At 49.2% G+C, this 27864-nt stretch overlaps 2 protein-coding genes across 6 annotated transcripts; one reads left to right on the top strand and one right to left on the bottom strand.

The window, feature by feature from the left end:
* Positions 1–349: 349 nt before the first annotated feature.
* On the bottom strand, positions 350–17886 carry LOC125447544 (guanine nucleotide-binding protein G(I)/G(S)/G(O) subunit gamma-7-like). Of its 3 annotated transcripts, XM_059640052.1 has the most exons (4): positions 17695–17886; positions 12039–12246; positions 9771–9916; positions 350–922 (listed from the first exon to the last, which is right to left on the bottom strand). In XM_059640052.1, exons 3-4 carry the CDS (start codon positions 9861–9863, stop codon positions 797–799), a joined length of 219 nt encoding a protein of 72 aa, XP_059496035.1. In that variant the 5' UTR covers positions 9864–9916; positions 12039–12246; positions 17695–17886; the 3' UTR covers positions 350–796. The 3 variants fall into 3 exon arrangements, with proteins under 3 accessions (XP_059496035.1, XP_059496034.1, XP_059496033.1); XM_059640051.1 differs by lacking the exon at positions 17695–17886 and having other exon boundaries at positions 12039–12333; XM_059640050.1 differs by lacking the exons at positions 9771–9916; positions 12039–12246; positions 17695–17886 and adding an exon at positions 6175–6341.
* dhps (deoxyhypusine synthase) lies at positions 17599–27855 on the top strand. 3 transcript variants are annotated; one of them, XM_059640048.1, is made up of 10 exons: positions 17599–17698; positions 18430–18646; positions 18945–19109; positions 22646–22767; positions 23559–23655; positions 24266–24352; positions 25630–25735; positions 26139–26242; positions 26343–26468; positions 26932–27855. In XM_059640048.1, the coding sequence occupies exons 2-10, from the start codon at positions 18452–18454 to the stop codon at positions 27025–27027; spliced, it is 1098 nt and encodes a 365-aa protein (XP_059496031.1). In that variant the 5' UTR covers positions 17599–17698; positions 18430–18451; the 3' UTR covers positions 27028–27855. The 3 variants fall into 3 exon arrangements, with proteins under 3 accessions (XP_059496031.1, XP_059496030.1, XP_059496032.1); XM_059640047.1 differs by having other exon boundaries at positions 17668–17810; XM_059640049.1 differs by lacking the exons at positions 17599–17698; positions 18430–18646; positions 18945–19109 and having other exon boundaries at positions 22659–22766.
* The last annotated feature ends 9 nt before the right edge of the window (positions 27856–27864 follow it).

The raw sequence follows: 27864 nt of genomic DNA, 5'->3' as shown, positions 1-27864 counted from the left end.
GGAGGATCAGTGCTGAAGGATTGTGGGGCTGTAGAGGGGTCAGTGCTGAGGGATTGCCATGAAGCGAGCTGATCCTTTGGGTGAAATGTTAGTTTGTGGTCTTCGATGTAAAAAATCTGGCCCTGATTTGAAGAACAGTGCAGTCCTGATTGGTCAGGAAACCAATCCTTATCTCTAACCATCAACCCAATCATTGGCTGCGTGATTATTGCATCACAGCACATGGACATGCAAGGGCTGCGGTCTTGTCTGATTATAATTAATTTTCAGAGCTGTCATTCAGACCCTTTGAGATGTCCCGGAGAAGGGTCCTGGACGTTTGGAATTATCTTGGTGCCCTAGCCCGTGATCAACGCAGACAGGTTCCGAGAAAGCAGCAGAAATATGAAACAGCTCAGAATTAACACTGACAGCGTTTAATTGTCAAAAACCATTCAGATCCAAATTGGTGACTTTAAACCAACAACAAACATTTCTGCCCCCGACCCTGTGCCCAGCTCCATGGAGCTGCAGCCAATGACAAGAAAGTGGTGGGGACAGTCATTAAGCGCCTGTCTTTGGACACCACAGGGGGCTGAGGGATCCCTCAGGCTTGACCGTGATACGCAATCCCCTGTCTTCCCCCACCAATCTCTTTCTTTTCGCTGCTTCATCCTTGTGTTCCACTCAGCGTCTGGTCCCAGGATTTGAGGGGTGGGGTGGTTAATGGGGAGAAGTACATTACAGGGTGAAATATGAAGAATCAATCTGTTTTGGGCAGAATCTGGGGTCCAAGCTGGCAGTGCCCTGAGTGAAGTTAAAATATGATGCAGGGCTTTTTATCCTTGAAAGGATTGTCTGAGGTTGGGATTCCTGTCAACAGTGGGTCATTTGTTACATGGTCCTCGCAGTAGCGCATCAGATCAGCTGCAGCTTTGGAAATCTGGAGACAAGAACACAAAGTGAGACGTGGAGCTGGTAGAAAGTAATTGCTGTAAGAATAGGACAGAACAAGCCTGGCCTAATGGAAGACTGAACTGGTCTGACTTGTCCGTACCAACCATGTTTCCCAAACTAAACTACTTCCATTTGCCTGTGTTTGGCTGTTCTCCCTCTAAACATTTCCTATTCATACACCTGTCCAAATGTCTTTATTAATGTTGTAATTGTACCTGCCTCCACCACTTCCTCTGGCAGTTCATTCCACACATGAACCACTCTCTGTGTGAAGAAGTCACACTTCTTGTCCCTTTTAAATCTTTCTCCTCCTGCCCTAAATATGTCCCCTAATTTTAAACTCCACCCACAGTCAGGAAGAGACCTTGGCTATTCACCGCATCCATACCCCTTATGATTTTATAAGGTCGCCCCTTGACCTCTTATGCTCCAGTGAAAAAAAATTCTCAGCCTATCCAGAGATAATGGGAACTGCAGATGCTGGAGAATCCAAGATAACAAAGTGTGAAGCTGGATGAACCCAGCAGGCCAAGCAGCATCTCAGGATGAAGGGTCTAGGCCCGAAACATAGAACACTACAGCACAGTACAGGCCCTTCGGCCCTCGATGTTGTGCCGACCTGTCATACCGATCTCAAGTCCGTCTAACCTACACTATTCCATGTACGCCCATATGCTTGTCCAATGACGACTTAAATTTACCTAAAGTTGGCGAATCTACTACCGTTGCAGGCAAAGCGTTCCATTCCCTTACTACTCTCTGAGTAAAGAAACTACCTCTGACATCTGTCCTATATCTTTCACCCCTCAATTTAAAGCTATGCCCCCTCGTGCTTGCCGTCACCATCCTAGGAAAAAGGCTCTCCCTATCCAACCCTCTGATTATTTTATATGTTTCAATTAAGTCACCTCTCAACCTTCTTCTCTCTAATGAAAACAGCCTCAAGTCCCTCAGCCTTTCCTTGTAAGACCTTCCCTCCATACCAGGCAACATCCTAGTAAATCTCCTCTGCACCCTTTCCAAAGTTTCCACATCCTTATAATACGGTGACCAGAACTGTACACAATACTCCAAGTGCGGCCACACCAGAGTTTTGTACAGCTTCACCATAACCTCTTGGTTCCGGAACTCGATCCCTCTATTAATAAAAGCTAAAACACTGTATGCCTTCTTAACAGCCCTGTCAACCTGGGTGGCAACTTTCAAGGATCTGTGTACATGAACACCGAGATCTCTCTGCTCATCTACACTACCAAGAATTTTACCATTAGCCCTGTATTTTGCATTCCGGTTACTCCTACCAAAGTGCATCACCTCACACTTGTCTGCATTAAACGCCATTTGTCACCTCTCAGCCCAGCTCTGCAGCTTATCTATGTCTCTCTGCAACCTACAGCATCCTTCGTCACTGTCCACAATTCCACCAACCTTGGTGTCATCTGCAAATTTATTAACCCATCCTTCTACACCCTCATCCAGGTCATTTGTAAAAATGACAAACAGCAGTGGACCTAACACCGACCCTTGCAGTACACCACTAGTAACTGGTCTCCAGGATGAACACTTCCCATCAACTACCACCCTCTGTCTTCTTTCAGCAAGCCAATTTCCGATCCAAACTGCTATATCTGCCACAATCCCATTCCTCCGCATTTTGTACAATAGCCTACTGTGGGGAACCTTATCGAACGCCTTGCTGAAATCCATATACACCACATCAACCGGTTCACTCTCATCTACCTGTTTGGTCACCTCAAAGAACTCAATAAGGTTTGTGAGGCACAACCTTCCCTTCACAAAACCGTGCTGACTATCGCTAATCAATTTATTCTTTTCTAGATGATTATAAATCCTATCCCTTATAACCCTTTCCAACACTTTACCAACAACTGAAGTAAGGCTCACTGGTCTATAATTACCAGGGTTGTCTCTACTCCCCTTCTTGAACAGGGGAACCACATTTGCTATCCTCCAGTTGTCTGGCACTATTCCTGTAGACAATGATGAGTTAAAGATCAATGTCAAAGGCTCGGCAATCTCCTCCCTGGCTTCCCAGAGGACCCGAGGGTAAATCCCATCCGGCCCAGGGGACTTATCTATCTTCACCCTCTGTCGGAGTTCTCATACCTCTTCCTTGTGAACCTCAATCCCACCTAGTCTAGTAGCCTGTATCTCAGTATTCTCCTCGACAACATTGTCATTTTCTAGAGTGAATACTGTTGAAAAATATTCATTTAGTGCTTCCCCTATCTCATCTGACTCCACGCACAACTTACCACTACTATACTTGATTGGGCCTAATCTTACTTTCATCATTCTTTTATTCCTTAAATACCTATAGAAAGCCTTAGGGTTTACCCTGATCCTATCCGCCAACAACTTCTCATGTCTCCTCCTGGCTCTTCTGAGCTCTCTCTTTAGGTCTTTCCTAGCTATCTTGTAGCCCTCAAGCGCCCTAACTGAGCCTTCACATCTCATCCTAACATAAGCCTTCTTCTTCCTCTTGACCAGAGATTCCACCTCCTTTGTAAACCACGGCTCCCGCACTCTACAGCTTCCTCCCTGCCTGACAGGTGCATACTTACCTCGGACACACAGGAGCTTTTCCTTGAATAAGCTCCACATTTCTAATGTGCCCATCCCCTGCAGTTTCCTTCCCCATCCTATGCTCCCTAAATCTTGCCTAATCTCATCATAATTGCCTTTCCCCCAGCTATAACTCTTGCCCAATGGTATACGCCTATCCCTTTCCATCACTAAAGTAAACATAACAGAATTGTGATCGCTATCACCAAAGTGCTCACCTACTTCCAAATCTAACACCTGGCCAGGCTCGTTACCCAGTACCAAATCAAATGTGGCTTCGCCCCTTGTTGGCCTATCTACATACTGTGTCAGGAAGCCCTTCTGCACACACTGGACAAAAACTGACCCATCTGTAGTACTCGAACTATCGTGTTCCAGTCAATATTTGGTAAGTTGAAGTCCCCCATGACAACTACCCTGTCTCTCTCACTCCTATCGAGAATCATCTTTGCTATCCTTTCCTCTACATATCTGGAACTATTTGGAGGCCTATAGAAAACTCCCAACAGGGTGACCTCTCCTTTCCTGTTTCTAACCTCAGCCCATACTACCTCAGTTGACAAGTCCCCAAACATCCTTTCTGCAACTGTAATACTGTCCTTGACCAACAATGCCACACCTCCAACCCCCTTTTACCATCCTCTCTGTTCTTACTGAAACATTTAAATCCCAGAACCTGCAACAACCATTCCTGTCCCTGCTCTATCCATGTCTCTGAAATGGCCACAACATCGAAGTCCCAGGTTCTAACCCATTCTGCAAGCTCACCCACCTTATTCCGGACGCTCCTGGCATTGAAGTAGACACACTTCAAACCAACTTCTTGCTTGCCGGTGCCATCTTGCGTCCCTGAAACTTTATTATTTCGGACCTCCTTACTCTCAACCTTTGCTATACTCGAACTACAATTTTGGTTCCCATCCCCCTGCTGAATTAGTTTAAACCCACCCAAATAGCCTTAGCAAATTTCCCCCCCAGGATATCGGTACCCCTCTGGTTCAGGTGAAGACCATCTTGCTTTTAGAGGTCCCACCTACCCCAGAAAGAGCCCCAATGATCCAAGAATCCAAAACCCTCCCTCCTGCACCATCCCTGTAGCCACGTGTTCAACTCCTCTCTCTCCCTATTCCTCGCCTCACTGGCACGTGGCACGGGCAACAAACCAGAGACAACAACTCTGTTCGTCCTAGCTCTCAGCTTCCATCATAGCTCCCTGAATTTCTGCCTTAAATCCCCGTCTCTCTTCCTACCTATGTTGTTGGTGCCAATGTGGACCACGACTTGGGGCTGCTCCCCCTCCCCCTTGAGGATCCCAAAAACACGATCAGAGACATCACACACCCTGGCACCTGGGAGGCAACACACCAACCGTGAGTCTCTCTCATCCCCGCAGAACCTCCTATCTGTCCGCCCAACTATGGAGTCTCCAATGACTACTGCTCTGCTCCTCTTCCCCCTTCCCTTCTGAGCAGCAGGGACAGACTCTGTGCCAGAGACCTGTGCCCCACTGCTTTCCCCTGGTAAGTCATCCCCCCCAGCAATATCCAAAACGTTTTACTTATTGTTGAGGGGAATGGCCACAAGGGACCCCTGCACTGCCTGCCGGTTCCCTTTCCGTCCCCTGACCGTAACCCATCTGCCTTTTTCTGGTACTTGAGGAGCGACTACCTCCCTGTAACTCCTCTCAATAACCCCCTCTGCCTCCCGAATGATCCGAAGTTCATCCAGCTCCAGCTCCAGTTCCCTAACGCGGTTTTCAAGGAGCTGGAGTTGGGTGCACTTCCCGCAGATGGAGTCACTAGTGGTGACCCTTACCTCCCACATTCTGCAGGAGGAACATTCAACTGCCCTGACCTCCGTTCCCATTATTCTAAATTCCCAAGACTTAAAAAATAAAGAATAAAAAATAAACTTGTTACCTTAACAGTCAGGCGCACAGAACCTTTTTTTTTGGTTAGAGGAGGAGGATGGGTGGGAGACACTACCCGGGTAGTGTTCCAGATAACGCAACCACACAAATATATTCCCTCACTCACTCACCAGTCCCGTGTCGGCTCCTGCTCAGCGTCCCTCCGCCTATTCACAAGGTAAGCTTTTTATAGATTCAAAAACAGTGCCTCACCGGCTTCCCGACAGGCTCCTGCTCCAAGCTCCCGCTCGCGCTGCTGCTGCAACCAGAAATGATGATGTATTTTTATATTGATGTGTGTTGGGTAGTGACACAGCTTGGAAATGTCAGCTTTTGTGCTCCTGAGATACTGCTTGGCCTGCTGTGTTCATCCAGCTCCACACTTCATTAGCCCAGCCTCTTCTTATAACTCTAACCCTCCAGTGTCTGTGTGATCCTTGTAAATCTTTTCTGCATCCTTTCCAAGACAATAATAATTTTCCTATAGCAGGGTGACCAAAACTGTACAGGACTCTGAAAATCCTCAGTTCGTGACGATGAACTTTAGCAATGATAACAATCGTGCTCTGGTATCGGTGAGGAACCTGTGCGGTGCCTCTTGGGTGAAGTTGCTCACCATGATTTTTTACAATGACCTCTGTGACTGTTTGTTTTCTCCTGTCCTTTTCTAGAGCCTGTGACTGATGCAGTACATAAAACACCTGGGAAGAAGAGCTCTTGTGGTGAAGTGGTAATGTCCCTACCTCTGGGCCAGGAGACCTGGGTTCAAGTCCCAGCTGTTCCAGATGAGCATATTGATTAAAACCTCCCAGGAGACAGCAGATAGTGAGAATGTGACCCATGTCAGTGACAGTCTAATCAGCAGAAACGTCTTTACTCAGAGTCATGAGAATGTAAAACCTGTTCCCACACAGACAGTTTCAAATGAATCGTGTTGATGTATTGAGGGAGAACGCGAGAGAGGATGAGATGGGGGGAGAAGATTGACACTGAGTCAGAGAATTTAAGCTGAATGTTCTGATTGGGTGCTCTGCAGTTGATGTATTTTTATATTGATGTGTATTGGGTAGTGACACAGCTTGGAAACTGATATTTATTTCTCAGCATAGCTTGTGTGTTTGTGAATAAAGTGTGAAATGGAACATGAACAAGGTTTTCTGAAGTGAGAATCAATGCCTACCATTTGGGAACCCCCCCCCCCACTGGTTTACAATTTTCACACAGACTAATTAAAGGAAGGACTGAGGGTGAATAGATCTGAGGTGTTCCTTTTGTCTAGAACCATAAACCCAGGTGCCTGAGATCAAAGCAGTTAAACAGAATTAGACTCCAATTTGTCACGTGATCTTCGAATCAGGTATTGTTAACCCAAACCCACATTTTGACAATATTGGAATAAGGAATTGCAGGTGCAGGTGAAACAACATCAGAAATTGCTGGAGAAAGTCAGTATGGTGTGAAGGGAGGGTCTTATGAGGAAAGGCTGAGGGACTTGAAGCTGTTTTCGTTAGAGAGAAGAAGATTAAGAGTTGACCCAATAGAAGTGTACAGGATGGTCAGAGGATTAGCTGAGTGGTCAGTGAGAGCCCTTTTACTCGGATGGTGATGGCTAGCATGAGGGGACATAGCTTTTAATTGAGGGGTGATAGATATAGGACAGATGTCAGAGGTGTGTCCTTTACTCAGAGAGTAGGAAGGGTGTGGAATGCCCTGCCTGTAACAGTAGTAGACTCGCCAAGTTTAGGGGCATTTAAATGGTCATTGGATAAACATATGGATAATAATGGAACAGTGTAGGTTCGATGGGCTTCAGTTTGGTTTCACAGGTCAGCACGACATCGAGGGCTGAAGGGCCTGTACTGCGCTGTAGTGTTCTATGTTCTATGTTGTAACAGGTCTTGCAGCCTCTGTGTGGAGAAAGCAGAATTAACGTCTCAAGTCCAGTGACCTTTTGTCAGAAAGTGCTGGTGAAAGGGTCACTGGACTCAAAACAATGGCTTTGTTTTTCCTGTCCATAGAGGCTGTGACGCCTGCTGAGTTTCTCCAGCACTTCCTGATTTTGTGACTGACAATGTTGGAAGTTGGCTGTTGTGTCCTGAAGTAAAACTCGTTCACCTGGAGATGGGGAGAATAGTCGAGGATCTCTGTTTTTTGATTGACGACACGTGTTCTAAATTGTGGGTTTTACTGCATCAGCTGATATATAATCAATTCCCCACCCCTGGGGTGGGGCTATTTGCTCATTGATCCACTGCCCTCAGGGTGGGAGGGAGCTTGTGCCACTCACTGGCTAACAGTGGAGAGTAGCGAATTAATGAATTAATCTGTGTAGCATTTTGGACAGCACATACCAAGATACAAATTAGAAACTGGAGTAGGCTACTCAAGCCCGAGGTTGCTCTGGTGTTCAGTAGGATCATGGCTGATCAGTTTGTGTTTTGAATTTCACATTCCCACCTATCCCTATTATCTATGATTCACCTGCCTAACAGGAATCTACCCACAGAGATAATGGGAACTGCAGATGCTGGAGAATTCCAAGATAATAAAATGTGAGGCTGGATGAACACAGCAGGCCAAGCAGCATCTCAGGAGCTCAAAAGCTGACGTTTCGGGCCTGGACCCTTCATCTGATGAAGGGTCCAGGCCCGAAACGTCAGCTTTTGTGCTCCTGAGATGTTGCTTGGCCTGCTGTGTTCATCCAGCCTCACATTTTATTATCTAGGAATCTACCCACATCTACCTTAAGAATGTTCAACGATCCCATCTCCACTGCCTTCTGAGACATCAATTTCCAAAGTTGCACAATCCCCAGAGAAAAACAAATTCCTCATCTCTGTCCTAAAAGAGTGAGCCCTAATTTTAAAACCATGCCATCCCCCACCACCAAATTATGTACTGACACTCAAGAGGTAGCATCCTTTCCACACCCACCTTGTGAAGATCATTCATGATCTTATACACTTCGATTAACCTCACTCTTCTCAAATCTACTTCAAACAAGCCCAGTATGTCCAAGTTATCCTAGTTACACAATCCACTCATTCCGGGTATCAATCTCAAGAGCCTCCTCTGACCTGCCTCCAAAGCATTGATATTGTTCATTGAGTAAGGAGACCAAAACTGCCCACAATATTCGAGGTAGATACAATCTCAGCAATGCCCGGTATAACTGTAGCAGAACATCCTTACTTCTTTATTCAATTCCTCTCATTGTAAAAAAATTGCATTCAGTCAGCCTTCTAATCATTTGCTTTGTGTAACTTTGAATGCATCGCGCACTTGAACGCCCAGTTCCACTCACATCTCCAGTTTCTGCAGTTGTTCTCTGATTATGTCATAATCCATTGTGTTCTTCCTGTCAAAATGAACAACGTTACGTTTTCCCACCTTGCACTCCTTCTGCCAGATGTTTGCCCATTCTCTCATACATCGGTCTGCATCCTTGTTATATCCTCTTTGTAACTAACTTTCCTGTCTGTCTTTATGTCATCTGAAAATTTAGCTACTATGCCTTCAATCTCTCCATCTAATCATCGATATAGATTTAAATGTTGAGGGGCCTACGCAGACCCCGATGGGACTTCACACTCTGCCAGTCTGAAGACGAATCTCCTCGCACAGTGCCTACTTTTGGCCAGCCCATCTTTTACCAATAACAATATCTTAACTCCCTGCACTACAGGCTCCTACTTTGCACAATAACCATTAATGGATAGCCTTGTCAAATGCCTTCTAGAAATCCAAGTATAGCACATTAGTGGGCTCCTCTTTATCCGCTGTGCATGTTACTACTTCCAATAAATTGTGAAATATGACTTCCCTTTACACAAAACCATGCTAACTCTTCCTTGACTACCTTGAGGTTTTCCTAGTGCCCAGTTATAATTAATCCTCCCACATTACACAATTTAATCCAAGAAAATGCTGCTCTAAGAAACTATTTTTAAAAAGTTCCATGAAGTCCTCACCCAGGCTAACACTGCCAATGTGATTTTTCCAGTTTATAGGCAGATTAAAGTCATCCCTAATTATTGCATCTCTGTCACAGACACCCAGACTTTCTCTTGTATATTTTATCCCACATTGTGGTTACTCCTAGGGGGGCCAGTAGACCATTCTCATTGGTGAAATCTTCCACTACTATTCCTCATCTCTACCAAAACTCTTTCTACATCCTGTTCCCCTAAATTGAGATCATCTTTAACTGTTGCACAAATGTCATCCTTGGTTAGGATTCCCAATTAATTAATTAGAGAGTTCTGGAGAGTAGACGATTGATTGGTTCATATTTTTCATAAATTATTTACAAGTAAATCCCAACTCTGAAGCTGCTCACTTGAATTCTTTCCATGCCAGCCTCCATACGAAGTTGTTCCACAGCCTTCCTAGCCTGAGCGATGTGGCTCATGGTGACCATTTTTGAAGTCATCGTGTGACCCTCTGGGATTTGCTGTCAATAATTTCACAGTCACAGACACGGAACTAAAACAAGAAAACAGTGATGTTGGTACAGTCAGTCATACAGCAGGGAAACAGACCTGTCACTCCAACCAGTCCACACCAAACACAATCCCAAACTAAACTAGTCCCACCTGCCTGCTCCTGGCCCATTTCCCTCCAAATACCTTCTTATTCATCTTCAAATTCAATAGACGATTACCACTGACTATTTACAAATTACACATGACACCTTAACAAACACAACTGGTTATTAAAAATGTATTCAACGTTGGGATGTGGGTATTGCTGGCTCGGTCTGTGAATTGCCCAAAGGGCAGTCAACCACATCACTATGGCCAAGGGCCACGTGCGCCATTTAAGGATGGCAGATTTCCTTCAAGGAAGGCTATTACTAACCAGATGGGTTTTATAACAATTGAGTGCAGTTTCACGGTCACCATTAGGCTAGGTAATGTATTGGAAAGACAATTCTAGAACATTAGATGTATCACTTATTCACGTACAGGCATGGAACCCAATCTAGCCAAGCAGAGAAACTGTGAAAGTTGGATAAGGTACAGTGTAATAAAATGTGAGGCTGGATGAACACAGCAGGCCCAGCAGCATCTCAGGAGCATAAAAGCTGACGTTTCGGGCCTAGACACTTCATCAGAGAGGGGGATGGGGTGAGGGTTCTGGAATAAATAGGGAGAGAGGGGGAGGCAGACCGAAGATGGAGAGAAAAGAAGATAGGTGGAGAGGAGAGTATAGGTGGGGAGGTAGGGATGGGATAAGTCAGTCCAGGGAAGACGGACAGGTCAAGGAGGTGGGATGAGGGTGGTAGGTAGGAGATGGAGGTGCGGCTTGGGGTGGGAGGAAGGGATGGGTGAGAGGAAGAACAGGTTAGGGAGGCAGAGACAGGTTGGACTGGTTTTAGGATGCTGTGGGTGGAGGGGAAGAGCTGGGCTGGTTGTGTAGTGCAGTGGGGGGAGGGGACGAACTGGGTTGGTTTTGGGATGCGGTGGGGGAAGGGGAGATTTTGAAGCTGGTGAAGTCCACATTGATACCATTGGGCTGCAGGATTCCCAAGCGGAATATGAGTTGCTGTTCCTGCAGCCTTTGGGCAATCCATCATGGGCCTCCTGCAGTGCCACAATGATGCCACCCTCATCCCACCTCCTTGACCTGTCCGTCTTCCCTGGACTGACCTATCCCCTCCCTACCTCCCCACCTATACTCTCCTCTCCACCTATCTTCTTTTCTCTCCGTCTTTGGTCCGCCTCCCCCTCTCTCCCTATTTATTCCAGTTCCCTCTCCCCATCCCCCTCTCTGATGAAGGGTCTAGGCCCGAAACGTTAGCTTTTATGCTCCTGAGATGCTGCTGGGCCTGCTGTGTTCATCCAGCCTCACATTTTATTATCTTGGATTCTCCAGCATCTGCAGTTCCCATTATCACTGAGGTACAGTGTCATTATTTAACCAATACACATCCTTGGAGCTAAGAGATAGCCTTTCCTCACTGACTTGAATGAATGGCCTAGAGGAATATGGTCACTGAATTGGATAATTACCTCCAGATCATTGAAACAACACCGAGTACAGGTATCTGTACGAACTCTCCCAAAACAAACCAGGCAACATAGAATAAAACACAGAACTGCGGATGCTGGAAATCTGAAACATAAACCAATTGCTGGAGGAACTTGAAGGAGAGTCACTGGACCCGAAACATTGACTGTTTCTCTCCTCAGATGTTGTCAGACTTGCTGAGTTTCTCCAGAAGTTTCTGTTTTTGAAACAGTACAGAACGTGGACCCTGATAACTATATGCCTGTCTCTAACTCTCCTTCCCCATTAGCCCTCTTCCCTCATCACACCCTCTCCCGCCCAGGTTAAATTCCAGCTCTGATGGGTCCCCATTCCCCGGTTTCAGGTCCTCCACAGCCAGCAGTGCACTGAGCCGTCCTCCCCTCAACCCTAACTTCACTGCTGTCTTTAATCTTCACTTTTATCCGACACTACAACCCTTTGGTGCTGACGTAGTTTTGGAACAGAAATCCATTCACCTGTCTAAGCCCATGCCAAGCAGCAATTCCTGATGAGAAGCTCTGTGTTGAAAACAGTTCATTAACTGCTGTTTAGGATCAAAGACAGCTGAACATACCTGAGCTCAGGGTGACTTTCCAGTTGCTGTTTACCGAAGCTCAGGCAGACACAATGCAGCTAAATCACCAGAAACAGATCCTGATTCTTCTTCGAGATACAGTGATGATGTGGTGGGTTCGGGGAGATAGCTGCATTTCCCCAGTCTGATCCATCAGCTGCTGTCGCTAACTGTGCCCCAGCTCCCTTTCCCCATCACAGCCTGGACCCTGGGGTTTCACCACAGAAAGCTGCTCTTTAAAATGTGTCACAGGACTGGCACACACTGAGAATCCTTCAGTTAAATGTCAGACTTCAAAAACAGCCCTCCCCTCAACTCCCTTGCCTCCTGTCTACTTATAATTTTTTGTTTTAAAAATAAGTTCTCTCTGGAATTCTGCTAATCGTTTGGAGGCCCTCAGCTCCCAGAGCTTCACCTCACATCTTCAAAGTTAAAAAGATTCTGGGATTGAAAAAAGTTGAAGATGCTTAAAACTTCCAGCTGCCAAAACCACAACACATTCCCTTCGACGGTTCCAACTGAGTGAATGTAAACAGATCAGGCTGCAATCAAACCCCGATAGCTACCACACAGCTCCCCCAACACAATCACCAAACCTGCTCCAACTTCCCCCAAATACCTCTGCCCGCCATACCCTACCCCACCCCACAGGCCCACAGAATCCTCTCAAATCCCCATCTTGCTCCAAACCCTTGATCCAACACTCAATACCTATCCCTCCACAATCCCCCAATCCCCTCAACGCACACCCTCTCCCAAACTCCTCTTCCAATTCCTCCTTTTCCACATCCTCCACTTATTCCTTCAACAACACTCTCCTCTGATTTCCCCCCACCCCTGGACACTCCCCCGAACCCACACCCTCCCCGGTCTCCTCCCCAATCCCCTCACCCTCCTTGGTTCCCCCTACCTAATCCCCACACACTCCCCGAATTCCCCCTCACCGCACACCTCCCCCAAATACCCCCACCCTCATTCCACCTTCTGGTCCCAATGTCCTTACCCTCCTCCGATCCCCCTGACCCAACACCCTCCCTTAATCCACTCCACACCCACACCCTCCACCGATCCCCTGACCCAACACCCTCCCTTAATCCACTCCACACCCACACCCTCCATCGATCCCCTGACCCAACACCCTCCCTTAATCCAGTCCACACCCACACCCTCCCCCGATACCCCTGACCCCACAACCTCCCTTAATCCACTCCACACCCACACCCTCTCCGATCCCCCTGACCCAACACCTTCCCTTAATCCACTCCACACCCACACCCTCCCCCGATCCCCTGACCCAACACCTTCCCTTAATCCACTCCACACCCACACCCTCCACCGATCCCCTGACCCAACACCTTCCCTTAATCCACTCCACACCCACACCCTCCCCAATTCCCCTGACCCAACATCCTCCCTTAATCCACTCCACACCCACACCCTCCCCTGATCCCCCTGGCCCAATATCTTCCCTTAATCCACTCCACACCCACACCCTCCCCCGATCCCCCTGACTCAACATCCTCCCTTAATCCACTCCACACCCACACCCTTCCCTGATCCCCCTGACCCCACAACCTCCCTTAATCCACTCCACACCCACACCCTTCCCTGATCCCCCTGACCCCACAACCTCCCTTAATCCACTCCACACCCACACCCTTCCCTGATCCCCCTGACCCCAAAACCTCCCTTAATCCACTCCACAGCACACCCTCCCTTAATCCACTCCACACCCACACCCTCCCCCGATCCCCCTGACCCAACACCCTCCCTTAATCCACTCCACACCCACAGCCTCCCCCGATCCCCTGACCCAACACCTTCCCTTAATCCACTCCACACCCACACCCTCCCCCAATCCCCCTGACCCAACACCCTCCCTTAATCCACACCACACCCACACCCTCCCCCGATCCCCTGACCCAACACCTTCCCTTAATCCACTCCACACCCACACCCTCCGCCGATCCCCCGACCCAACAGCCTCCGTTAATCCACTCCACACCCACACCCTCCCCCGATTCCCCTGACCCCACACCCTCCCCTAATCCACTCCACACGCACACCTTCCGCAAACCCTTCCACAATTTATCCCAATCCCCCCCAAACCCTCTTTAATTCCCCACCCGACACCCTCCAATTTCCCTGACCCAACACCCTTCACTCCACACCCTCCCCCAATACCGCCCACATCCTCTCCCAATTGCCTCAAACCACACAAGTCCCTGAATACCCCACTCCCATATCTCTCCCGGTCCCAGTGATGTCACCCTCCCCCAATTCCCTCCACTCTTCCCCAATCACTCTTCCCCACACTCTCCCCCCGATTACCCCCACACCCTCCCCTTGTCCCTCCCTCAGTACACACCCTACCCAATCACTCCACACCCTCCCACAATTTCTCCAACCCACGTTTCCTCAAATATCCCCCTCACACCCTCCCCCAGTATTCCCACCTCACACCCCGAAAGCCTCTAATCTACCCTGCCCCAATCAAAACCCCCCCGCAATCATCCCACACCGTCCTTCAATATCCACCACCCCATTCCTTCCCTGTTCCTGCCCCCACTCTCCCAATCCACCCCAAGTCACACCATCCTCAAATCTACCCCCATTCCACACCTTCACGCTCAATTCCCCTACCGCACACCCTCCTCTAATATCCCTATCCACACACTCACCACCTCCTCTTCCCTCAACCCCACCCCAATCCTTCAACATTGCACCATTCCCCAATGCCCCTTACCCCATTCCCCCATCTCCTACCCTGAACACCCTTACCCCTCGTCCCCAACCCCCGTTACCCCACACATTACCCTGACCCCAAACCCCCTTATGCTCCTCCCTGATCCCCATTACCCCACACCAAATTATCCCCACCCCAAATCCCCTGCCTGAACCCTCCTTCCCCTCACACACCCCCTCCCAGAACCCCTTACCCCACACCCCCTCCCCGATGGCCCTCACCCCACAACCCCCTCCCTGATCCCGCTCACCCCACCCTCCCTGATCCCCCACACCCCTCCTCCCCGATCACCCTTACCCCACCCGTCCCCTTCCCCGATCCCCCTTTCCCGACCCCTCCTCCTCCCCGATCCCCTTTCCCCCACACAGCCCCTCCCCGATCCGATTTCCCCTCCCCAATTTCTCCTTACCCCTCCCCGATCACCTGACCCCACTCCTCCCCCTCTGATTTCCCCTTACCCCATAAGCCCCTCCCTGACTCCCCTTACCCCACTCACCCCCTCCCTGATCGCCCTTACCCTACCCCTGCCCGACTCTCCTTACCCCATAAGCTCCTCCCCGATCCCCCTTACCCCACCCCTCCCCTCCCCTCCCCGATTTCCCCTTACAGGTTAGGGTGGCCGGGATGAGCTGGGCTGGTTTTGGGATGCAGTGGGGGAAGGGGAGATTTTGAAGCTTGTGAAGTCCACATTGATACCATTGGGCTGCAGGGTTCCCAAGCGGAACATGAGCTGCTGTTCCTGCAACCTTCGGGTAGCATCATTGTGGCACTGCAGGAGGCCCAAGATGGACATGTCGTCTGAGGAATGGGAGGGGGAGTTGAAATGGTTCGCGACTGGGAGGTGCAGTTGTTTATTGCAAACCGAGCAGAGGTGTTCTGCAAAGCAGTCCCCAAGCCTCCGCTTGGTTTCCCCAATGTAGAGGAGGCTACACCGGGTACAGCGGATGCAGTATACCACATTGGTAGATGTGCTGGTGAAATCTGCTTGATGTGGAAAGTCATCTTGGGGCCTGGGATGAGGGTGAGGGAGGAGGTGTGGGGGCAAGTGTAGCATTTCCTGCGGTTGCAGGGGAAGGTGCCGGGTGTGGTGGGGTTGGAGGGGAGTGTGGAGCGGACAAGGGAGTCCCGGAGAGAGTGGTCTCTCCGGAAGGCAGACAAGGGTGGGGATGGAAAAATGTCTTTGGTGGTGGGGTCGGATTGTAGATGGCGGTAAGTGTCGGAGGATGATGCCTTGTATCCGGAGGTTGGTGGGGTGGTGTGTGAGAACGAGGGGGATTCTCTTTGGGCGATTATTGCGGGGGCGGGGTGTGAGGGATGTGTTGCGGGAAATGCAGGAGACACGGTCAAGGGCGTTCTCGACCACTGCGGGGGGAAAGTTGCGGTCCTTGAAGAACGCGGCCATCTGAATGTTCAGGAGTGGAATGCCTCATCCTGGGAGTAGATGTGTACAAGTGTGAGGTGATGCACTTTGGTAGGAGTAACCAGAAGGCAAAGTACAGGGCTAATGGTAAGATTCTTAGTAGTGTAGATGAGCAGAGAGATCTCGGTGTCCATGTACACAGATCCTTGAAAGTTGCCACCCAGGTTGACAGGGCTATTAAGAAGGCATAGAGTGTTTTAGCTTTTGTTAATAGAGGGATCGAGTTTCGGAACCAAGAGGTTATGCTGCAGCTGTAGAAAACTCTGGTGCGGCCGCACTTGGAGTGTTGTGTACAGTTCTGGTCACCGCATTATAAGAAGGATGTGGAAGCTTTGGAAAGGGTGCAGAGGAGATTTACTAGGATGTTGCCTGGTATGGAGGAAAAGTCTTACAAGGAAAGGCTGAGGGACTTGAGGCTGTTTTCATTAGAGAGAAGAAGGTTGAGAGATGACTTAATTGAAACATATAAAATAATCAGAGGGTTAGATAGAGTGGATAGGGAGAGCCTTTTTCCTAGCATGGTGACGGTGAGCACGAGGGGGCATAGCTTTAAACTGAGGGGTGAAAGACATAGGACAGATGTCAGAGGTAGTTTCTTTACTCAGAGAGTAGTAAGGAAATGGAACGCTTTGCCTGCAACGATAGTAGATTCGCCAACTTTAGGTACATTTAAGTCGTCATTGGATAAGCATATGGACGTCCATGGAATAGTGTAGGTTGGATGGGCTTGAGATCGGTATGACAGGTCGGCACAACATCGAGGGCCGAAGGGCCTGTACTGTGCTGTAGTGTTCTATGTTCTATGTGGCGGAGGCGGAGGAATTGGGAATAGGGGATGGCATTTTTGCAGGAAGTTCATTGGGAGGAGGTGAATTCTAGGTATCTGTGGGAGTCGGTGGCTTGAAGTGGACATCGGTTGTAGGGGATAACAAAGTGTGGAGCTGGATGAACACAGCAGGCCAAGCAGCATCTCAGGAGCACTTTATTATCTTGGGTTCTCCAGCATCTGCAGTTCCCATTATCTCTGATCAAAATTTTAACCTCCTTTGCCGCCATCCCCCGTCGTTTGACCACACCCCTTCCTTTGACCACACCCCCTTCCTTTGACGCCATCCCCCTTCCTTTGACCACACCCCCTTCCTTTGACCCCCATCCCCCTCCTTTGACCCCACCCCCTTCCTTTGACCACACCCCCTTCCTTTGACCACACCCCCTTCCTTTGACCACACCCCCTTCCTTTGACCACACCCCCTTCCTTTGACGCCATCCCCCTTCCTTTGACCACACCCCCTTCCTTTGACCACACCCCCTTCCTTTGACCCCATCCCCCTCCTTTGACCCCACCCCCTTCCTTTGACCACACCCCCTTCCTTTGACCACACCCCTCTCGCTCTGACTCCACCCAACCCCGTCCTGGCTCCGCCCACACGCTGTCCCAGCCGGACCTCGACGCGCAGGCGCACTTTGATTCTCCTTTCGCGTCGTGATACCTTGGTGAGAAAAATAGAGACCGGGGATCGGGGCCTAGATAACAAAAAAGTACCGACAGAACAGCGGATGCTGTAAATGAGGATCACGGACAGAAGGTGCTGGAGAACCTCAGCAGGTCTGGCAGCGTCTGTGAAGGAAAAAACAGAGTTAACATTTCAGGCCCAGTGACCCTTCCTCAGAGGTGATCGGGGCCCAGTCCCAGTGTCTCAGGGAGAGGGTGGGTATGTGCCCCCCCCCGGGGTCAGTGTTAACCCTGTGGGGGTGTGGGTGGGGGGGGGGCAGTGGTTGGTCAGCGTTAACCCTGTGGGGTTGGGGTTGGGGTTGGGGTTGGGGTTGGGGGGGGCAGTGGTTGGTCAGTGTTAACCCTGTGGGGGTGGGGGTGGGGGTGGGGGGGGCAGTGGTTGGTCAGTGTTAACCCTGTGGGGGGGCAGTGGTTGGTCAGCGTTAACCCTGTGGGGGTGGGGGTGGGGTTGGGGTTGGGGGGGGCAGTGGTTGGTCAGTGTTAACCCTGTGGGGGTGGGGGTGGGGGTGGGGGGGGCAGTGGTTGGTCAGTGTTAACCCTGTGGGGGGGCAGTGGTTGGTCAGTGTTAACCCGGGGGGGGGGGGGGGGCAGTGGTTGGTCAGTATTTACTTGGAAGTGGGGGTGTGTGGGGAAGTCTGTGTTTACCCAAAAGGGCTAAATCACCTGGGAGGTCTGTGTTGTGGATCTAACGGTGAGCTGTTTCTGAGCCTAGATGCTCTTCACTTGGATCAGGGATGGCTGAGTCGGTTCCATCAGTCGCCCTGGATGCAGTTCTGAAGCCAAGTTCCAACATCGCTGAGGGCTCACTGCAGGTCAAAGGATATGACTTCAACAGGGGCATCAACTACCAGGCTCTGATGCAGTCCTACCTCACCACCGGATACCAGGCTACCAACTTTGGACAGGCCGTACAGCAAATTAATAGCATGGTAATCCCAGAGACCCTTCACCTTCTTTCGTGGGGGACACGGGAGTAAAACTGAGGTTTGGGGGCACAAGTTAAGTGATAGGGACAAAGGTGAGTTATTGGAGAAATCAGCCATGTAACTGTTGCGTGATAGAGCAGACTGGGGTGGGGGGGGTGGCGGTGGCTGGGCCTGAGCTGCTGAAAATAACCTCACCTGGCTAGAGGGGCCAAATATCCTCCTGTTGCTGCTGATAGTTATGATTATTGGTGGGCAGTATGCCAGGGGAATGAGAATCCTGATATCTGACTGACTCTTTCAGATTGAGAAGAAGCTGGAACCGTTGGATGAAGACGAACAGAACACAATCAATCTGAACCCGTGTCAACGAGAGAGATCAGGCTGCACAATATTCTTGGGATATACATCCAATCTCATCAGTTCGGGCATCCGTGAGACCATCCGCTACCTCGTGCAGCATAACATGGTACAGTCTGACCCGTGTCACTGACGGTGGGGTGGGGGGGAGGGGGGCAGTCTGGCCCGTGCCACTGATGGCGGGGGGGGGTGCAGGGGGGCAGTCTGACCCGTGTCACTGATCGGGGGTGGGGTGGGGGGGGACACTCTGACCCTTTTCACTGATCGGGGGTACAGGCTGACCCGCGCCACTCCCGGGGCGGGGGTACAGTCTGACCCGCGCCACTGACGGCGGGGGTGGGGTGCAGGGGGACAGTCTGACCTGTGTGACTGATCGGGGTGGGGACACTCTGACCCGTGTCACTGACGGGGGGGACAGCTCCACCCGCACCACTGACACAATACTGTGTGCCCATTTCCACTGACCATTTAAATTGCTTCTGTCATTTGCATTGGTGACTTGGCAACTGTGTGTAAGTTTTGTGTATTGCCTTGGGTGATGCTCTCACTGGGCTGAGCAATCTGTTTTACTCTCCCTGTGACAGTGACAACCAGCCAGTAGTTTCACTCAGGAATTCCCAATCCTGTGTGATGTTTGATGCACCCAGGACTTGTTTGGGATCTCAGTATGCATGTTGAAGCCAGCCAATCAGCTCATTGCTGGCGTGAGCCATCACAATCCTGACCAAATCCCTCTGTTAGAAATACCCACACTGGGGTACGCAAACACTCTCAGGTGCCCAAATACACCGTTGTATACACACGCATGCACTCTCTCACACACACACGTACTCTCTCACACACACACGTACTCTCTCTCATGCAGGTACAGTCTCACACACTGTCCCATACAACGAGGTTCACACACACATACTCACGCACACACATAGAGAGACACACGCACCTACTCACTCACTCACACACACAGACACACACACACACACACAGAGACACAGACACACACACATACTCACACACACACGTACTCACTCACACACAGACAGAGACACACACACACACACGTTTTCTCTCTCTCTCTCACACACACACACACACACACACACACACACACACACACACACACACACACGTACTCATTCACACATGAAGGTACAGTCTCACACATTGTCCCATACAATGAGGTACACACACACACACGCACACAGAGACACACACACGTACTCACACACACAGACACAGAGACACACACACGTACTCACTCACGTACACACACACACACGCACTCTCACTCACACACACACACAGACACCGACACACACAGAGACACACACACACGTACTCACTCACAGACACACACACATACTCACACACACACACACACTCACTCACACACACAGACACACACACACACGTTCTCTCTCTCTCTCTCACACATGCACACACACACACACACACATACACACATACTCACATGAAGGTACAGTCTCACACACTGTCCCATACAACGAGGTACGCACACGTACTCACACACACACACACACACACAGACACACACACGTACTCACACACACAGACACAGAGACACACACACGTACTCACTTACATACACACACACACGCACTCTCACTCACACACATACACAGACACCGACACACACACAGAGACACACACACACGTACTCACTCACACACAGACTCTCTCACACACACACACGTACTCATTCACACATGAAGGTACAGTCTCACACACTATCCCATACAACGAGGTACGCACATGCACGTGCGCACGCGCACACACACACACACACAGACTGACACAGAGACACACACATACACACACACACAGACACACACACGTACTCACTCACATACACACACACACGTACTCACTCACACACACACACGTACTCTCTCTCTCTTTCTCACACACGTACCCTCTCACACACACGTACTCATTCACACATGCAAGTACAGTCTCACACACTGTCCCATACAACGAGGTACGCACACACACACACACGTACTCTCACACACACACACACACACACACACACGTACTCACACATACACGCACACAGAGACACACACACGTACTCACACACAGACACAGAGACACACACACGTACTCACTCACATACACACACACACGCACTCTCACTCACACACATACACAGACACCGACACACACACAGAGACACACACACATGTACTCACTCACACACAGACTCTCACACACACACACGTACTCATTCACACATGAAGGTACAGTCTCACACACTATCCCATACAACGAGGTACGCACATGCACGTGCGCACGCGCACACACACACACACACACACACACACACACACACACACAGACACACACACGTACTCACTCACATACACACACACACACACGTACTCACACACACACACACACGTACTCTCTCTCTCTCTCTCTCTCACTCACACACGTACCCTCTCACACACACGTACTCATTCACACATGCAAGTACAGTCTCACACACTGTCCCATACAACGAGGTACGCACAGGCGCGCGCGCGCACACACACACACACACACACACACACACACACACGTACTCGCTCAAAAACACACACACACGTACTCTCACTCACACACACAGAGACACACACAGAGACACACACACAGGCACACAGAGAGACACACACACACACGTACTCACTCACATACACACACACGTACTCTCACTCACACACACACACACACACACACACACACACAGACACACACACATGTACTCTCTCTCTCTCTCTCTCTCACACGCACGCACGCGCGCGCACACACACACACGTACTCATTCACACATGCAGGTACACTCTTACACACTGTCCCATACAACGAGGTACACACACACACACACACACACACACACACACACACACACACACACACACACACACACACACACTGTCCCACACAGCGAGGTACATACGCACTCACACACACAGGTACACTCTCACACACTGTCCCACACAACGAGGTACACACGCACATACTCACTCACATCCACACACACGCACTCACATCCGCGCACTCTCGCACCCGCGTGCTCTTACACCCACGCACACTCTCTCGAACACGCACACACACTCCTAGGTACATACACATACTCACACCCAAATACATGGGTGCACATACGCATACTGACTCACACCCAAACACACAGGTAGATGCATAGATGCTCACTCCCAAACACACAGGTTGACACACTTCCTGGCACAAACCCACATCTACAGATACACGTGTACTCACCCACAGCCAAATACACAGGTACACACACACATACTAATATTCTGATACACAGGTAGCTACACACAAATACCCACACCCAAATGCACAGGTACACGTACTCAACCACACATAAGTACACAGAGATACTCACCCACACCCAAATACGTAGGTACACAATCGTACATGCATGCATTTCCCAGGCTTTCAGGGCCAAACCCATTTGTGGACACGTGCTGTGGATTTTGTTCAGGAACGGAAATACTGCGGTTGGTAATTGGTGTAGTGATCTTTTTGGAGCCCTGATTCTCCATATTCGGAGGCAGAAGAAGCTCGTTAACTCTGTTGTCCAGTGTCCTATTATTTCCCTCACTGTAACCTTCTTTACAGGTTGACTGTGTGGTGACCACAGCAGGAGGTGTTGAGGAAGATCTTATCAAGTGTCTTGCTCCCACCTTTGTGGGGGATTTCAGTCTGAAGGGGAAGGAGCTTCGTGACAGTGGCATAAACAGGTAGTATCCAGCCTGGGACATCAGTTAAAGCTGCAATTCTGACATGGATTAGGAAATCTCAGGCTCAGGGAAATCCCATTGGGAATTTGGGCTTGATATCATAGTCCAGTGACTGACTGTAGTCAGTCTCAGGGGCTGTAATCCTCTCCTTTAGCCTCTGTCTGTCAGAATTTCATTGCCTGTTGCCTGGGTTACTGTGCTTGTCATCAGGAACTGCCACCAGTGCTGCAGACAAGATCGAATCACACACCAAGCTGTTGTGTTCAGTGTGCAAAGTTTAGTTTCGTTGCCGTTTCGTGCTCCTGGACAAAGCTGCCATGGCAACTCTTTCCTGTCAGCTCCCCCCCCCCCCCCCCCCCCCCCCGCCCCACCCCAACCCCTAGCCCCACCACTGGCCTGCCCTGCCGATCCTGGAGGCCTCTCAGCTCCTCTCTTGGAACGCCTTGTAAATTGGAGACCTGGATAATCTGGGTTACCTGTCTATTTCTGAAGCTGCCTCAGGCCACAGGGCTGCCTGATTGTAGACCGGTGTCCTGTTGTGCCGTTATTTTCCCTTGGCACGAGGTTGTGGAGAAGCCTGGTGCCCGTGGAACCTGAACCATCAGTATTTGCACCATTGGAGGCTGTGGTTTTGGAGGAGTGAGTTAAATAAAAGTCTGTAGCTGTTTGGTTTGGCCAGCCCAACTCTGAAAGCTGAAACATTGCAGCCTAACCCAGTTCGTCTTCACTCATTCCTGAGAAGCATGTTTTCTTTTGATTTTGGATGTAAGTTATTTGTAATTGCTTAACAGAATTGGAAATCTACTGGTTCCAAATGAAAACTATTGCAAGTTCGAGGACTGGGTGATGCCTATTCTGGATCAGATGGTTTTAGAACAGAATGAGCAGGTGAGACAACCCTTCATCCTTCAGCTAGATCTGCATACTCTAATCTGGCTGTAAAGGGCTGAGTGATGAGGGACTGGCTTATTCTGTATTTCTTTGAGTTGTAACAGAAAAAGGGATGATCTGACTGAGCAGTTTCTAATTGGATGGATGGAGAGAAACTCTACTGGGGGAGCAATGCAGAACAAAGGACCAAAACAGTAACATGAGAGCAAGTTTGTGTCAGAGTCAAATTGAGAAGCACTTTGTCACACATAGGCTGGAGAAGCTTAGGAGCTCAGTACCTCAAAGACCCAGGGAGGCACTGACATTTTCAAGACAAAAATTAATGAGATTTTTGGCAACAGATATCCATAATGTGGAACAAAGGAGATGAAATAAAGTTGAGATACAGATACAGGATCTGAGTTAATGAGAATGGATGTGAGAGGCTGAATGGCCTCTTATTAAATTAATGCTTTGTACAGTGTTGGAGCTTGTAATATGAGTGACCATGAAGTGACTTGATTTGTTCATTTGTTCAGAGGCTTGCAATGAGGTTATACTGGGCTGGCTTTTGCAGTTCAGGCTCTTGTCATGAAATGTAGTGATTGTATTGTCTCTCTTGTTGCAGGGGATGAAATGGACTCCATCAAAGGTGATTGCTCGACTTGGGAAGGAGATTGATAATCCAGAGTCCGTTTATTATTGGACTTCCAAGGTGTGGTATTCAGCCCATGTCTCAATCTCAATCCTTCAACTTCCAACTCCTTTTCCATCTCTGCTGATCAGATTTCTGTTCCTGCCATTAAAAAAATGAAAAATCAAATCACAGTGGCCAGAGGCATTATCTTCCCTGCTGCTTCTGATGCAGCTGTTCACAAGCTTCTCCACTGGCCAGATCCCTAGGACTGTTTGTAGCAGATTCCCCTCTTTCATATCTAACTTTAGTGTCCTGATCTGACTTTGTTGTTTCTGGAATCTATCAAAGAATCTATCGTCGATGCCTGTTCTGCTATTATGTATTACACATTGCAAACATCATTCACAGTCATGGGTTTAACTTCTATAAGTATAGAGACCCCCCCAACCACCTTACTGTGTTCCCGTTGTGTTGTCGGGCTGTTGGATGAAGGTCAGAATTGCCTGGTTTGGCATTGGGATGATGGAAGCCAGTGTCTTCAGCTTCCACCACAATCAATTCCAGCCAGCCTCACCCCTCATCTTGGGTTAGACCAGACTGTTGTCATTCCCAGAGTTGTTTGGACCTGAGCTGTACTTCTGATCCCAGAATCCCTGGCACTTTTAAACTGTTTTTTTTTAAATGTCCCACTTTGGTATCAACTCCGCTTTGTCTTAATCTGTCCAAACTTTCTCCTTTTGTCTCTGTCTGGTTTCACTTTGCGTCCATGCTCAGTATTCACACTCTTAACTGCACTGTTTCTGGGCTCATTTGATACCTGCACTCTGTATCTATGCCCTGTATCTGACTTTAGAGCTACGTGTATCCCTTTCGCTGCTTAGTGCATGTTCAGGAATTCCTGCTGCGACCCTCTCTGTCTCTACACTTCCCTGTGTTTTGTTAAGGCCCTTTCTGAAACTCACCATTTTGTCACCAATCATATTAACTGCTATTTTCTCAGCGTTAGTCTCCTTCTGAAACTCTTATTCCGGTGTTCCAGCTTCTGTCTGCTGATGGCAGTCTCTATCCATTGGCCTACCTCATCAGACATTCCGACCTGTAGGAAACTCTGGCCTTGGCAGCTTTCTTTTTGCTTTTTTTTCCTCAAACGATCTTGTTCTATGCAGTGTGGGCAGTGTTTTGGTGAGTCGGGGAGCGTGTCTGTCTCTCCTGTATTACTTCTCTTGGCATTAGAATGTAGAACAGTGCAGCGCAGGAACAGCCCATCATGTCTGTGCTGACCGTTGTGCCATTCTGAACAAACCTATCTGCCTGCATGTGGCCTTATCCCTATTCCCTGCCTGTCCTTGTTACAGAATAACATTCCTGTCTTCAGCCCAGCTCTGACTGATGGCTCGATTGGGGACATGATCTATTTCCACTCATACAGGAATCCTGGTTTGGTGCTGGACATCGTGGAAGGTGAGTGGGGAAACACTCCCTGTGCCCCTCAGGAATGGGGAGGGAGCTGCTCCCTGTGACCATCCTTTGAGTGTGAGAGTAGAAGTTGAGGTTGTGTTCTGTGCTTTGGGAGGCAGGGTGACAGTGGGAGGGGAACTGGATTTATTTTGTGTGTGTGTGAGAGAGAGGACCATGGTTGGTGGAGGAGACGAATGCGTCACATTGGAGAAAGGCAGTCTGAGCCTGGTGATGGTGTTCTGTGTTAGGGGAGGGGATGGGGACTGTATTGGATGTCAGAGGGTGGGAATGGTACTCAGTGAGGGGTGCGGACACTGGTGCCAGAGGCAGGGACAGGGGTATGGTTGAGAGATGGACATTGTTGGCTGCAGTCAATGATGTTACTTTTTCTTTCCTGTTGGTGCAGACATCCGCAGAATCAACAACCAGGCAGTGTATGCCAAGAGAACTGGAATGATCATTCTGGGGGGTGGTGTGGTCAAACATCACATTGCGAACGCTAACCTCATGGTCAGTAATCTCGATAGAAACCATCTTCACTTCCACTGGGCCCAATCCTTCTGCTCTTTCACTCATCCTAATTCCTTTCTTGTTTCCCCCACAAAAACAGAGAAATGGAGCAGACTATTCTGTCTATGTGAACACGGGTCAGGAATTTGACGGCTCGGATTCTGGAGCCAGACCAGATGAAGCTGTTTCTTGGGGTAAAATCCGGACGGATGCCAAACCTGTGAAAGTGAGTTTCTCCTGCTTTTTGGTTCATAACAAAAATAGTACCTGGAGGCATCTCTCTCTCTCACGCTCCGTCTGCCTGTCTGTCTGTATGTCCCCTGAGATTGCTGTCTGTACTGGCTGCTAACTACAGAGGCTGACTCTTGTCATTGTTATAGGGAGGCTGCCTGATGTTGCAAAGATTCAAGTCTTCCTGCACAACGATAAGCTTATGTCCCTCCACATAACCCTAACTCAAGTCACTTTAATTCCCCTACAGTGAATACAAGGAAAACACTGTACCTCACAGCACTGACCGTGTGTGCTACCAGTTTCACAGGATTTACACTACTTCCCATTCGCTGTTGCAGACAGCTGCATGGTTGGTGGAGTGGGGGTTGGCCTGTTTAGTGCAGGGATGGCAGGGGAGGGGCAGTTAGAAAGGGATAATTTTGAGTTAATTATGTGTTTTTCTCTGTCTCTTCTAGGTGTGTGCAGATGCTACTCTTGTCTTCCCTCTGCTAGTGGCTGAAACGTTTGCTCAGAACTTCGATGCACTTTCCCCTCAGTCAAAGATGCTTTAAGCCCCTGACCTCCTTTCCCTGAATATTCCAGGTGCAGTACTGGAATGCTGCTAGTGGTCTGTCCTGCAGAACTTTCCCATGGGAATTAAGTGCTACTACCTTGGGAACACGCTACGAATCTCAACTTCCTCATTTGCATTGTGTGGAATTTGTAGAGTGCAAATGGGAGTCAAGGGCGGTTAGTGCGAAAGTTGAGGAGGAGCGGTGAGAGTCAGGGGGAGGGTCATGTGTGAACTCCAAAGATTGGCTTCTGCTCTGATACATACTAAGAGCTGAATTATTTGGAAAGGTAAATGTTTGATTTGAAACTGGTGTGGCTGAAGTAGTGCTGTTCTGTCTGCTTTAGCTTTGCCAGAGAGCGAGGTGGAATGGCAGAGGTGGGGGTGTTAAGATCAGGGACACATGGCCAGTGATACCTAGAGGACTTCCATAAAATTGATTCAGGAAATTTCTGGGATCATTGGGTTCAGACTTTGGTTCAGCTTGCATCCTGAGTGTAGCCATGCCCGTGGCGTTTGATCTGTGGCATATCCTAGTGTTAAAATGCCACTCACTGCGTGTGAGTAGCTATAATCCATGATTCTAAACTGATTTTGCACTGGCTTGCTGTCTGTGTACTGGGTGGGATATGAGAAGCAGGGATTTGCTGTCAGATGCTGGCTGGACCAGTCCTAAAACACTGTCCCCTCACCCTTACTGAGCATCTCAGGTAGACGGCTGATTGGGAGAATCTGCAGATCAAGTGAATTTGCTGAAATGGTCATTTATTTATTTGAAGCTGAAGCTGCTGCTTTCTGCACGCAAATAAAATTAGTCAGTCAAAGTTTATGATTGTTT

This window comes from Stegostoma tigrinum, chromosome 35 (assembly GCF_030684315.1).
Source record: "Stegostoma tigrinum isolate sSteTig4 chromosome 35, sSteTig4.hap1, whole genome shotgun sequence".
Classification (NCBI taxonomy): Eukaryota; Metazoa; Chordata; class Chondrichthyes; order Orectolobiformes; family Stegostomatidae; genus Stegostoma; species Stegostoma tigrinum.
This window is presented reverse-complemented; position numbering and strand designations above follow the sequence as displayed.

Coding starts and splice junctions, on each gene's coding strand:
- dhps (XM_059640048.1), top strand. CDS start 18,452: ATGGCTGAGTCGGTTCCATCAGTCGCCCTGGATGCAGTTCTGAAGCCA. Junction 24,353..25,629: donor TTTATTATTGGACTTCCAAG/GTGTGGTATTCA, acceptor TCCTTGTTACAG/AATAACATTCCTGTCTTCAG. Junction 26,243..26,342: donor TTGCGAACGCTAACCTCATG/GTCAGTAATCTC, acceptor CCACAAAAACAG/AGAAATGGAGCAGACTATTC.
- LOC125447544 (XM_059640050.1), bottom strand. CDS start 6,273: ATGGGTCACATTCTCACTATCTGCTGTCTCCTGGGAGGTTTTAATCAA. Junction 923..6,174: donor CCAGGTCTCCTGGCCCAGAG/GTAGGGACATTA, acceptor TCTTGTCTCCAG/ATTTCCAAAGCTGCAGCTGA.